The 12131-nt window shown below is 43.9% G+C and overlaps 1 protein-coding gene across 2 annotated transcripts in view; it reads right to left on the bottom strand.

Annotated features, from left to right (window-relative positions):
- Positions 1 to 1465: 1465 nt before the first annotated feature.
- LOC149344643 (papilin-like) overlaps positions 1466 to 12131 on the bottom strand; it is a 45769-nt gene continuing 35103 nt past the window's right edge. The window contains exons 6-12 of one of the 2 annotated variants that reach the window (XM_089542647.1): positions 8846 to 8979; positions 7607 to 7730; positions 7344 to 7424; positions 7009 to 7181; positions 4758 to 4890; positions 3808 to 3934; positions 1466 to 2821 (exon numbers count right to left, since the gene is read on the bottom strand). In XM_089542647.1, the coding sequence (XP_089398773.1) occupies positions 2644 to 2821; positions 3808 to 3934; positions 4758 to 4890; positions 7009 to 7181; positions 7344 to 7424; positions 7607 to 7730; positions 8846 to 8979 (950 nt within the window). In that variant the 3' untranslated portion in view covers positions 1466 to 2643. Of the gene's footprint in view, positions 2822 to 3807; positions 3935 to 4748; positions 4891 to 7008; positions 7182 to 7343; positions 7425 to 7606; positions 7731 to 8845; positions 8980 to 12131 lie in introns of both variants that reach the window. The other variant, XM_089542646.1, reaches the window with a different exon arrangement.

Below are 12131 nucleotides of genomic sequence, written 5' to 3' on the forward strand. Positions count from 1 at the left end.
TATTTCTAACCTTTTCAAACCACACAGCTGGGCAGAACGACGTGGTTGCCGAACCGCAGTCGACCGTATACGCCCACCGCGCAAATTACCGTAGGCAGTGTGTCTCTGTCGACTGAGTAATAATGAAGAACATAAAATCAGAATTCTTTGAAAATATTATCATTCAAATAACATGCGTTCAGTTCTCTGGGGTCCTGGAGGCGTGCCTCGAATGCGCTGAAGCTTCCTGTAATCGACCTCAAGTATGAATGGCGTGAGGCAGTAAAAAATACGACGTTCTCAGTAACGCTTTTGTGGCCTTCCAGGATTCTCAGCCCGGCCTGCAAATCTTCGAGGCAGCAGATACACTCGGCGCCCGACGGCATTATTGCGCATTGGGCAGAGCTGTACCTGCAATAAACGGGTGTGCATATGTTGATTCCTTTTCAGACGAAGCAGACCTCTCCTTAGACTTCTGCCTGGTGTAAACAACGTGCCGTCAAAAGAGCGTTGGTCGATGAGCAAAGCCGCCCACTTTAAATTCTGGACCGGCTTAGCTAGCTTGTGACAAGCTGTCCCGCTTCCTCTTCATTCTCCCGATTAGAGACGCCTGGAAGCTTTTCTTCTCCGAATTATAACCCGGTTCGTGGCATGCTTTGCTGATCGGGCCAAAAACACGTACGTGCTCTGTTGCATCAGGGACAGGTCTATTGAGAAAGCCCAACCCACAAAAGGGGTTAGCGCGAGGCAGAAGCGTCAGTCACCCACCATTATATTTTTTGAAAAAGAGAGGGGAATTCACGTTAAAACCTGAGCTCCAGACAACTGACACCAGCTTTCGAGATCTGGGGTGAAGGGCAGTGGCCGAGAGGTATACACGTGCTTTCCGCATTCCTCGTATCCCCTTCCGCGGCCATGCACTTCGTCGACATGATTCCAGCAGTTTATTTTTCTCGAAGACCATCGAGCTTCGCGGTGAAAACAGCCAGAAACGCGCCAGAAGAAGAGCTTACAAGGGGCGCGCACTCACTTCAGAACGCCTGAAACTGGCGAGCCCGCAATGCCGGTGTCTCAATTGTGCGTCATTTCTGGTCAGGTTTGTTATTTGTCCAGCACACCGCTAGGGTACTGCGTCGTCTGCTACAGAGGTTTTTGAATGCTTCCAACTAAAATTCTAGACGCTTCACAGCTCGAATATTAAATATAAATATTGTGAATAACATGCACACTATATCGAGCGCAAAATTAGCCGAAGTAAAGTTTCGGTCAAGTAGGCCTTAAATGACTTCTGACCGCACAGAATTGCTAAATTGCCACGGAAAAAGTCAGCAATTCATTCGTCGAAAAGAATATTTGCCAAAGAAAGCCGAAAGTAGTGTCCTGAAAAAAAAACGGAAAGAAGTCCGCTGAATTTAAAAAAAAAATAAAAAATCGAAATGCCCAACCCCTAAGTATGGCCTGAGTGATACTGCGAGGTTTATTTATTTATTTATTTATTGTACCCTCAGGGCCCGAAGGCATTACAGAGGGGAGTGGGAATACATAAAAAATTCAGCCTAAACAGCAACAACCAGGAGAGAAAACAAAAATAAACCAGAAATACATGACAAAGTGAAAACATAGGAAGGCAATGAGATTAGAATGCAGTGGGGATACATGAAAACAGTGTGCAGACAGTGAAAGGCAATTTTTATACAGTAATAAACTATACATACTCAGAAACAAACATTAAGGACTTTACGAAATGCAATATTATCAGAAATACCTGCGATGTCGTGGGGAAGGTGATTCTAGCTGACAGAAGTTCGGGGTATGAATGAGTCATGAAAACATTTGGTGTGACAAGATGGGATTCCAACTTTATGACGGTGATCAACGCGTGCTGATATGTAACATGGTCTTGACAGTAACTTAGGATTGAGAGAGCTGTTGTGGTAAATTTTATGAAAAAGACACAATGAGGCTATTGATCTGCGGTGGGAAAGAAGTGGTAGGGACAAACTTGATTTCATGGCGGTTACACTGCTTGTTCGGTGATGATTAGAAAGAATGAAACGACATGCGCGGTTCTGCACAGGATGCCAGGGCTCCAGACAGATGCAGCATATTCTAACTTGGACCGTACCAATGTTTTATAAAGTAATAATTTTATTGAACTAGATGAACGTGAGAAATTTCTGCGAAGGTACCCAAGCATGCTATCAGTGTTATTTATTATGTATTCAACGTGAGTTTTCCAAGACAGGTTACAAGAAACGTAAACACCCAGATATTTATAACATGACACGGTTTCGAGAGACATGTTGTTAGTGCGATAAGAAGAAAGGGCATTAGAGAGACGAGAAATGCGTACATGTTTACACTTATTAATGTTTAGTTGCATGTTCCAAGTAAAACACCAGTCAAGAGCCTTGTTAATATCGGATTGAAGGCAAGAGACATCATTACCATCTTTAATTTCGCGGTAAATAACACAATCATCGGCAAAAAGATTAATTGAAGAAGAAATGTTAGCCGGTAAGTCATTTATATAGATGAGAAAGAGGAGGGGCCCAAGAACTGACCCCTGAGGCACGCCGGAACGGACAGGCAAAGAATGCGAGTTTATGTTGTTACAGATTCCGGACTCGCCTCTGTCGAGTCGCCCCCTTCCCAGGAGGCACACTAAGCATCAGAACTGCACTCCTGCAGCCGTTCTGGCTTGGGTCCGACGGACTCGAGGCAGTGCGAGTCTTCCGTCAGAATTGTGCCGACCTCAGTTTGATTGATGCAGAACACCAGTCGCAGTTGGATGCCGTTGCCGCATGTCTTGGAGCATTCCTCCCACTCGCCAACGTACCAGCTGCACATGTGAACATTGAGACACAATAGAAGCAGCTGACGCGGAACACGACCTGTGCAAAGCAGTGAATCACAATCTGAATTCTCCGTTGAATAGGGGTACAGATTGCTGCCCGACTCCTGCACACAAAATATGCTGTTTTTCGTTTGCATCTTACTTAATGGGGTGGAGCACGTATGGCAGGTTCTCTCCGATCAATAATGGCAGTTTACCAATATCCCTCAAGAGAAAAGTATACAACAGCTGTATCCTACCGGTACTCACCTATGGGGCAGAAACGTGGAGGCTAACCAAGAGGGTTCAGCTTAAGTTAAGAACAACGCAGCGAGCTATGGAAAGAAAAATGATGGGTGTAACGCTAAGAGATCGGATGTGGGCGGAGTGGGTGAGGGAACAAACCCGGGTTAATGACACCCTAGTTGAAATCAAATGGAAGAACCCACTTCTTGGGCAGGGCATGTAAGGCGAAGGCAAGATAGCCGGTGGTGCTAAGGGTAACGGTGTGGATTCCGAGAGAAGGCAAGCGTAGCAGGGGTGGCAGAAAGTTAGGTGGGCAGATGAGATTAAGAAGTTTGTGTGTATACGGTGGTCACAGCTGGCAAAGGACAGGGTTAATTGGAGAGATATGAGAGAGGCCTTTGTCCTGCAGGCGGCGTAGTCAGGCTGATGATGTATGATATGCAACTGTATCTTTGCTGAATTTAGGAGTGGGTTTAAGCTTGACTATAAACATTTTTTCCCTAGCAGTTCCGTAACATCTACTAGCAGAACTGCTACCAAAATATCTTCATGGACAGATGAAACCTTCCAAAGGCCTGGTTCTAACACCTCAGACTTCAGTACTGCCTTGTGATCAACGACCAAAGCAAATACAATAATTTTTTTAAGAACGTACAGCGGCCTCATATTTGGAAATATTAGTTTTAATAGGAAAAAGTTGCCAGGAGAAACAAGCAAGCTCAGGGCAAGGGCCAGTGTGAACTCACGTCGCAGGGCATGACTCTGGGTTGCAGACTTTGGTCTCCTCCGGCTTGATGGTCAGATTACAGAGGTCGTCGGGCACTCTATCAAATGTAGTTGAGCTTGTGCAGTATACCAGGCGCTGCTGAACACCTGAGCAAAGACAGCACAAAACGCCGCGAAGAATTTATATTACAGAGTAAGCAAACCACATTTAAAGTGATCTATGTGGTTTCCAGTCAGTAAGTTTTGGCCCTCCTAGGCTACAGGTAAGGCTTCTGCAACGCTGTGGATTGTTCTCGAATTCAAATACTCGGTTCATTCATTTAACACACCAAATTAACATTTCACGAGGATTTTTGCTTTTCACTACAATTGATGCTTGGCTGCCACAGCCAGTTTTAAAACCGGGAACCTGAGCTCATCATAGGAACATTGATGGCAGCTATGTGGCCACTCTGTCAAGTCATCCTCATGATTCAGAGCAGGTCTGGGGAAACATCATTTCCAACTCCAGGACAATAAAATTTCCTTCCTTCACTTGTGTTCTCCTAGTTTTCGGCTGTACGCCTCAATAATCAACATTACACTACACCAGAGATGCACTGACAAGAATTAAACCTGTGTCCGCCCTGGTGTCACTTAGGACTTGTCATATATTTACTATATTTTGCCACTTGAGAATGAATACAACTTGTTTTGCAATCTAAAGCTTTATGATTAGATAAGCACAAGATCTGATGGTATATACGTTAACGAAGGTTTATCGTAGAAATCACTGGTTTGGTTGATGAGAAATACTGCGAGATAAAGCACATGGCCTATATGGTGTTTTTTTCGAGCTTTTTAACTGTGACATACAGCACTTTGATAGATCAATACTAATTTGTAATAGGCTAATGACAGCGTAGGTGTCAGAAGTCAATGTCGAATGACTGGAATGCGGAAAGGATTGGCGTGGAAACACCTAACGAACCTCCCCCGCAGGTCTGAGAGCATGGCCCAAAGTCTCCCGAGTTCCAATTGTAGGAGTCTGGCTGAGGACGACTGACGCCGACAGGAACTGAGTACTCGTACACAATCCCCAGGTTCTTTTCTTGGTATAGAAGCTGCCCGACAAAGAAAGAAAGAGAATAAATTATTGTCACATTAAGAAAAACCAGTCTTGCATAAATTCGTATTATGGAAAGTGTTCTGTAAAAAAAAAATCACCTGCAATGTACAAGTTCACACAGCAATCAGCGTTACTCAGTGGAAATGTGTACGCCATCTTAAAGGGACACTGAGGAGAGCACTATTAATATATTTTTTATAGCAAAATCCGATAGTTCGGCATGTCATGGCTTTGTTGCCACTTGGCCGGCAGCGAAAAATGCATTTATTTCTAAGAAATTTGGATTCGAAGTTGAAAAGGTTTTTCCCGCCGCTGTGATTCAAACTTGGGATTCGGCTATGACGACAGAGGACTAAGTGACGTGAAACATGACGTGACATGACGTGATGCAGACTCCGTGATTTCTGGCAGCCAGCAGTGCGGCCTAGCAGCAGCCGAAAAGAAAGCTACCGCCGGCCGCACGTGGAAGGCATCTATCGGCTATTGCGGCCGTCGCTACAGTCGCTTCGCTTACGTTTGCACCGGCGTTTTGCGAGCGTTACGATGGATCTCGTTCTCGAAGTCGTCAACGAAGTTCTCGCAAATAGACACCTTTAGCATACCGTGTACCTTGATACCGCTAGCGGAATACCGGGAGCCCGCCTAACGCCGGCGAGCAGGCGCTGATTGGTCCCGATGCTTCAGGCGAGCGCGTAGCTGCCCGGCACGTGGCGCCATCTGGCGACGTCAAGATTTGCGCATGCATTGGCTGCGCCTCAGTGATTTGTGCTTCTCGTGTCCTAGCGTTGCTAGAACCATTGGTTCTAGCAACACTGTTTTGTTATATGACGTCATAACACTTGTACTTGCGAGTTTGGCCTGTGGCGGCGATACCTGTATTTTGGTTCTTGCTCTTTTCTACGTTACAAGAGCTTTGTTGTCAGTATGAGTGGCGTTTTTGTAATCAGGAGCTGGTATTCTGTCGATACAAGCCAACTTCAATTTCTCCTCAGTGTCCCTTTAAAAGGGCAACTTATCAGAAAAACAGCCCAGCAGTACCAGAAACTGAGATCCTCATAAAATAATCATCATCATCAACCTGACAGCGCCACTGCGTGGCAAAGGCCTCTCCCATGTCTGCTTTATAACTACCATGCAAACCTTTCAAAGACTCAATTTTTTATGCTATAGCATTAAAGTTGCCATTGCAGCACCTAAACCCTGCTCCCATCCAGTGTCACGAAGTTCACTGATTGGTTGAGAGAGATCACGTGACACTGTGACGTCATCATAACCTGCCCACAATGCCATGTGGCAGTTATATTAAAAGCTGCAACAAATGTGCAATCTAATGCAACTGCATCCCACTCTCAAGGTGACTTAAGAGGGGCCAGAGTTTTTTCACAAAATATCAGACTTGAATGCCTTCCCTGCTGCTTTTTTCAGATTAATTTGCAAGTGTTCTCAAGAAAGCATTGCAAGCACAACACTAACCTTGTTTCCTGGTTTTTCTCCTAAAGGGCATCCTGTATTCTTCTGAGATATTGCCCTTATGAGATATGCCCTTATATATTCTTTTCTTTCACGAGGCTGCATCTTTCGTTGCTTGAGTTTCTCGCTGTCAGTGAAATCCATCTTTTATATTAATTACTACAATGTGGTGCACATTATCTCACCATATATGTACCACATCGCACTTGCTTGAATTTCCTGGATCAGTTACAAATAACCAAAAATAAATGAAATATAGTTACAGGTTTTACACCTGCATTGAAGTGGCACACATAAGTCTGCTGGTTGCCGCAGGTGATTGCTGGTATTGGGTGCTGCACAGCAAACACTTACAAAAGCCTAAATGAAGATCCTGGCCCCATTACATTCCTTGCCTAGGGCAAGCCTATCAAGGCTTATGCGCACTCCAGCATACATTAGCCTAACCTTTCCAACTCCAAAAACATGTTTCCAATGGTGTGAACTTGATAAGGTGTTAAAAAAGAAACATGCTCTTTGCACACTGTGCTGATCCTTAGGAAGCCTAGTTTGCCTTCATAACGCATTAGCACAAGCCTTGTGAATGGCCATATGATGGTTCAAGGAGAGCACCATGACTGCCAAGAAAAACAAGAAGACGTACCACAATGAGGATGGTCTCAGTGGTTGGGCCAAGAGCAACTAAGCTCTCAGGTGCATTGACACCGCGGTTTTTCATTTCGTAGTGAAAGACGGTACCAGCAAACCGCTGGCTTCTGGGAAACTCGATTCGCCAGTTGCCGTTGAGGTAGTAGTGCCCAGTCTTGTTCCGGACAGCTATGGAGAAGGATGAGGTAACGATAAGAAACTATGATCCTACTCGAGTTGAGCACCGCAATTTAACAAACACATTAAGTATTCACTTGCTCGTGAAACATTAGCAGTGAGAGTGGATAGCTTGTGAACTCGAATTTCTTAGAACACAAAAGAAATTTTTACCAAGGTAGTTGTTTGTAGGGAGCTTCTCCTCAATCCTGATGTTTGTGGCTCCCGTTGGAATAAGCAAGATGTCATTATAACCTGCAAAACAGTTACATGCACACAGAATGGTTAGTGTAATTTAAGACTGGCATGTGTTCTGTGAACAGAGTTTCAAGCGCTTTCAATGCTGCTTTTTGTGTGCCTAAATTCCTAGACCAATAATGAAGACTAGACACTGAACATTGCACACTGCAGTTTGGTTGACAGAGGCCTCAACTCACCAACTTGCAAGTTGTCAAGGTCAAAGACACCCTCAATGGTGTCGCAGCTCGAACCGTCACCCCGACATACCCGGCACTTGTCCTCCACGGCATCTGAGCCCAGCATCTTGTCACACGCAACAGGCTGGAGAGATGAATGCACGCATGGTCAGAAAAGCAGCTACTATACTGTATTCAGAAAACCTCAAATGATTGGCAAAAATATTTCTGAAACAAAGGTGTCACATTTCTTTCTATAAAGCCTACTTCACCTAGTATAATACGCAGCACAGTCTATGGTTCGACGAAAGTTCGTCTAGTCAGGCATGATACTGATAAGGTAGAAGGTCACTGACCATGTCGAGGTTATGACTAACGTTTCAGAACCCGTACGGGTCGCTTGTTCACTGGGCTAGCCACAATTCGGTCGTCCTTCAAGTACGTATGTCACATACTTAAACATACTTACACTCATTACATCACATACAACATGCTTAAAGGATGACCGAATCTTGGCCAATCAGTGATCAAGGAACTCGTACGGGTTCTGAAACGTCAGTCACAACCTCGACATGGTCAGTGACCTTTAACTTCATCACTATAATATTGCACTTTAAAAAAAAATGAGGTACAGTGCGCACTTGAACCATAGCATCAATCGTTGACAAAAATTTCTATCAACCACGCAGAAAAAAAGGTTAAGGTTGTTGATTTGTGGGCGCATGAATCGGGCACTATTCAAAAATACAGTGCTACCCAAAACACACCTTAAATATATCATGAAATTTCTCACAAGAGATGCCCTTTTCATTTTTGCAAGGTGGGTTAATTTCAACTTCATTGAGCACGACTTATAATGGTGACGAGTAAGTAAAACTGCGAATGCCACATTCATCCAATTTTAATACACACTTTCTTGTTTTAGTAAACAGCTGAGCTTTAAGTAGCCCATGCATTGCAATGCACACAAAAGTTAAAATATGGGGATACCACTGTTCTAGCCTTTGTGCAAAAAATAAAATAACAGGGCTTAACGGAAGAAATTTCAAAGCACATTAGAACAGGATATGCCAATGCTAGACGTCATAACTAAGAAAAGCTTTGTGAGTTGCGATAAGCTCGTGCAAGCACCTTCAGGCTGGAAATGGTAATGCGAGTCATGCCCTCCGATTGCATTCATTGGTGAACATCACATATGACAGTGTAATCTACAGAATTAACACCACGGCGTATCGTATTTACAGTAAATTCATGCTTTACCATGCAAGCTCCATTGACGCAGACATCAAGGCTGCCATCATCATGGCATGGTGTCCCGTCGATGGTCTTGGTCGAATGCCGGAAGTAGAACCGTTCACTTCTGGGCTTGCAGTTCAACTCGCAGGGGTTGACAGCTGGGTGAGAGAGCATAAAAAGGACACAGCCAGACTAAAAGCGCAACACACACAAAAAAAAACTGGAGGTGACACATGAGCTCCGCCTTAAGGGTATGAGGCAATAGCGTGGTGGGTTAATTCCTATATATGCGGAATTGGCCGTTCTCTATTTAACATTCATAGGTCCCTGAGAGTCCTCTTTCCGCTCCTGGCACAGTCTTAAGCAATGCGCCACTGCCCTGCAATGGCAGGTGCTGCCACTGGTGGGGCTTGTGCGAACCAAGTTTTTCTTCCCGAGCAAACACTAATTTAACTAATACCTGCCAGGGTGGTTAGTTTTCTCACAATGCGGTTGGTAGGTTGGGATGACCCAACAAGATCACGTGAACTAGCTTGCCCACCTAGGCTGCTTCTCTGGGGATTATTTCGGGATTTTTCACTCACGGTCAATGATGCCGCCGATGCCGCCGCCGAATTTTCTGCAACGCGAGCTCCCTAACGCTTAAAATTCCACCCATTCGTGTGAACAGCATGAAAGGCGCACATAATAAAAGCTGAAAACACATGTACCTATTTCATAATTCTCTCTGTGTGGCTCTTTCATGCTATTCACGTCATTGGTTCAAAACAAAGCTAGCCCTGGTGGTCCAGTTTCAAACTTGATGAATTAATTCTGGCAGTACAGTTATAGGCAGGTGACATGAACTTGGACATCACACTTTGAATTCTGTTAGAAACTACCTAACGTACTCTGTTCAATAATAAAGAATAGACGCTTAGTTCTGAAGTGCAGCGAACAAAAAAACTGGCACACACACATTTAATATCATGCAGTAAGATGACAACTAATGCTGATAACCATAGCGGTACTTACATTGGCATCTGCACCAAGAACGCATAAGAACAGAAAAAAAAATTGTTTGTGTAAGAGAAAAGATCTTGCTGGCTCTACCAGGTGTTTCAGGAAAGACGGCCACTAATTTTTAAATATAGGCTTTTGACCTATGAAGGCGGCCCCTGGTGGACATCAGGAAACAGGCGAATTGCATTTAGGCTTCTGGTTACAATTAGAGATTTGCAACCCGACATTGGTAATAGCCATATCAATTTTTTGAATTTTCAAAACGCGACTAGGAGCCGGGGCTTGACAAGATTTGGCTCTTTCGACTAGTTACGAGCACTGGAGGGGTAGCTCTGCCTGCATTCTTTTCAAAAGTGAGGGTATTTTGGCGAGATGTAGCCAAACTTTTTCAGGCCAGAGTGCCAAGGGTAATCGTGTCTTAGAAATTCTAAAAACTTGATATGGCTATTACTAACGATGACTACAAATCTCTAATTGTTACCAGTCACCTAACAGTGATAATTACGAAGTTAGTAATTATTAGAAATTAGTTACTAACTGGTTAACTAGTTAACTTTATTCACCTATTTTCTGATTTCCCCGATGCTGGTACTATTCTGCCACAGAAGCCGTCTTCATAACTCAAAAAGACAGTGTTAAAAATTAGTGGCAGGCTTTTCCGAAACACCTGGTAAAGCCCTGACACAGAGCTACATTCCTCCAGTAATACAACATTTTGGGCGAGTTGGTTACCTACATTCATTATTACAGCGCAAAGACGGCACAGAACAAGAAGGGAACACAACAGCGCTGACTACTCATGTAAAAGAGCCCTTTGTACTAAAAATAAAGTTCTTCTTGTTCTGTGCCGTCTTTGCGCTGTAATAATGAATGTCCTCCAGTAACTTGTGTGTGCAGTTGCAGCATGTGACATTCATAGGGTAATTGGCATATTGGTGTTCTGCCAGGAAACCAACCTAACGTCAAAGCAATGTACTGTGCATGAGCCCATCTTATAAACCACACAATCAAGCCTTCCTTTTGGTCTTATGTGCTGCTAAGTTTATTGCTGCCTAGGTCGCTTCAGAGCAAGCAGCCGTATTCCAATTGACAATGTTGTATAGTCAAGACTTCTTCAATCATGTGAGCAGCATTTATCTTGCATAGTTCAAATGCTCAACAACATTCGACTGTGAAAACATGAATGGCTACAGCAGTAGTACAGTACTGGTTTCATGGATATCAAGTAAACACAGGTCCCCAAGAAATGAATGCGCCAGTATGAAAACTGTAAGCAGCCATTTCTTGGTACCCTGAAAGTGCCAAAAAATGGCTGTTCATGTTGCTGTTCAAGTGAACAGCAGACTCCTACTTTAGACACTTTCAATGCATTAACCCAAGTTCCTGTACCCTTGCTTGTGTTCACATATAACAAGCGATCCTCTTCATGAGTGTGGTCATTTAAAACTGCATTATCCGATGTCAGTCCAAGTCCGTGGGCTCCTCACTCAGATATACTTTTCTGAGCACTGATGAGGCTCTAAATCAGATACAACTCTTACTTTACATAAATAAACACTATTTCCTCACTTGAAATGGGCCAAACACATGAATGCCAAAAGCAGTTCAAGGGAAGTTCTTGCAGAAGCACTAGACTTGCATCTGAATTTTATATCATCATTTCTGTCGCCCTGAAACTTGCTTCCTAAGACACAGGTTTCTGGTGTAGAAACAAACAAATGCAGCTACGCCTGTTCTATGTAACTGAGTCCCAAACAGCCCCAGTAAATAAGACACATGAAAAATTCAACACTAACCATGTCAGCTCGGACACAATTTTCTGGCAACATCACGATGTTCACGAAGAAAATGCTCACATGTCGAATGGAACAACTAACAGACAAACTTCACCCTGCACCTTTGCTGTATGTAATATGCAATGTCTTGCCAGGAACAAACATGATGAAACCAGCAACGAAAACGGGAATACAAGAATTACTCTGGACAGCGCCGTCCTGTGTACCTCTTGCCCTGTGTGTTCGTCCTTTTTCTGTGGTTTTTAGCGCTCAACAATGCCTTCAAGTATGTATTTCTATCTAGCCCCAGTATTAGCTCTTTTGTACCTCTTGGGTTTGTCTCATTTCCATTGCCATTTACAATATGTTTGATCTGCACCAACTCGCCCGCATGGTTACCCTGTTGCAGTTTTGTCAGGAACTACAATTCCTTTTTTTCATGCATCGGTGCGTGGTACATTGTAATGAAGTGCTCCAGGTCAAATTCAGCCAACTAGGGCTCTGTAACATGCAGTGACATAGCACAGCACATG

Source organism: Amblyomma mixtum, chromosome 5, assembly GCF_055824585.1.
Source record: "Amblyomma mixtum isolate Tamu chromosome 5, ASM5582458v1, whole genome shotgun sequence".
Taxonomy (NCBI): domain Eukaryota; kingdom Metazoa; phylum Arthropoda; class Arachnida; order Ixodida; family Ixodidae; genus Amblyomma; species Amblyomma mixtum.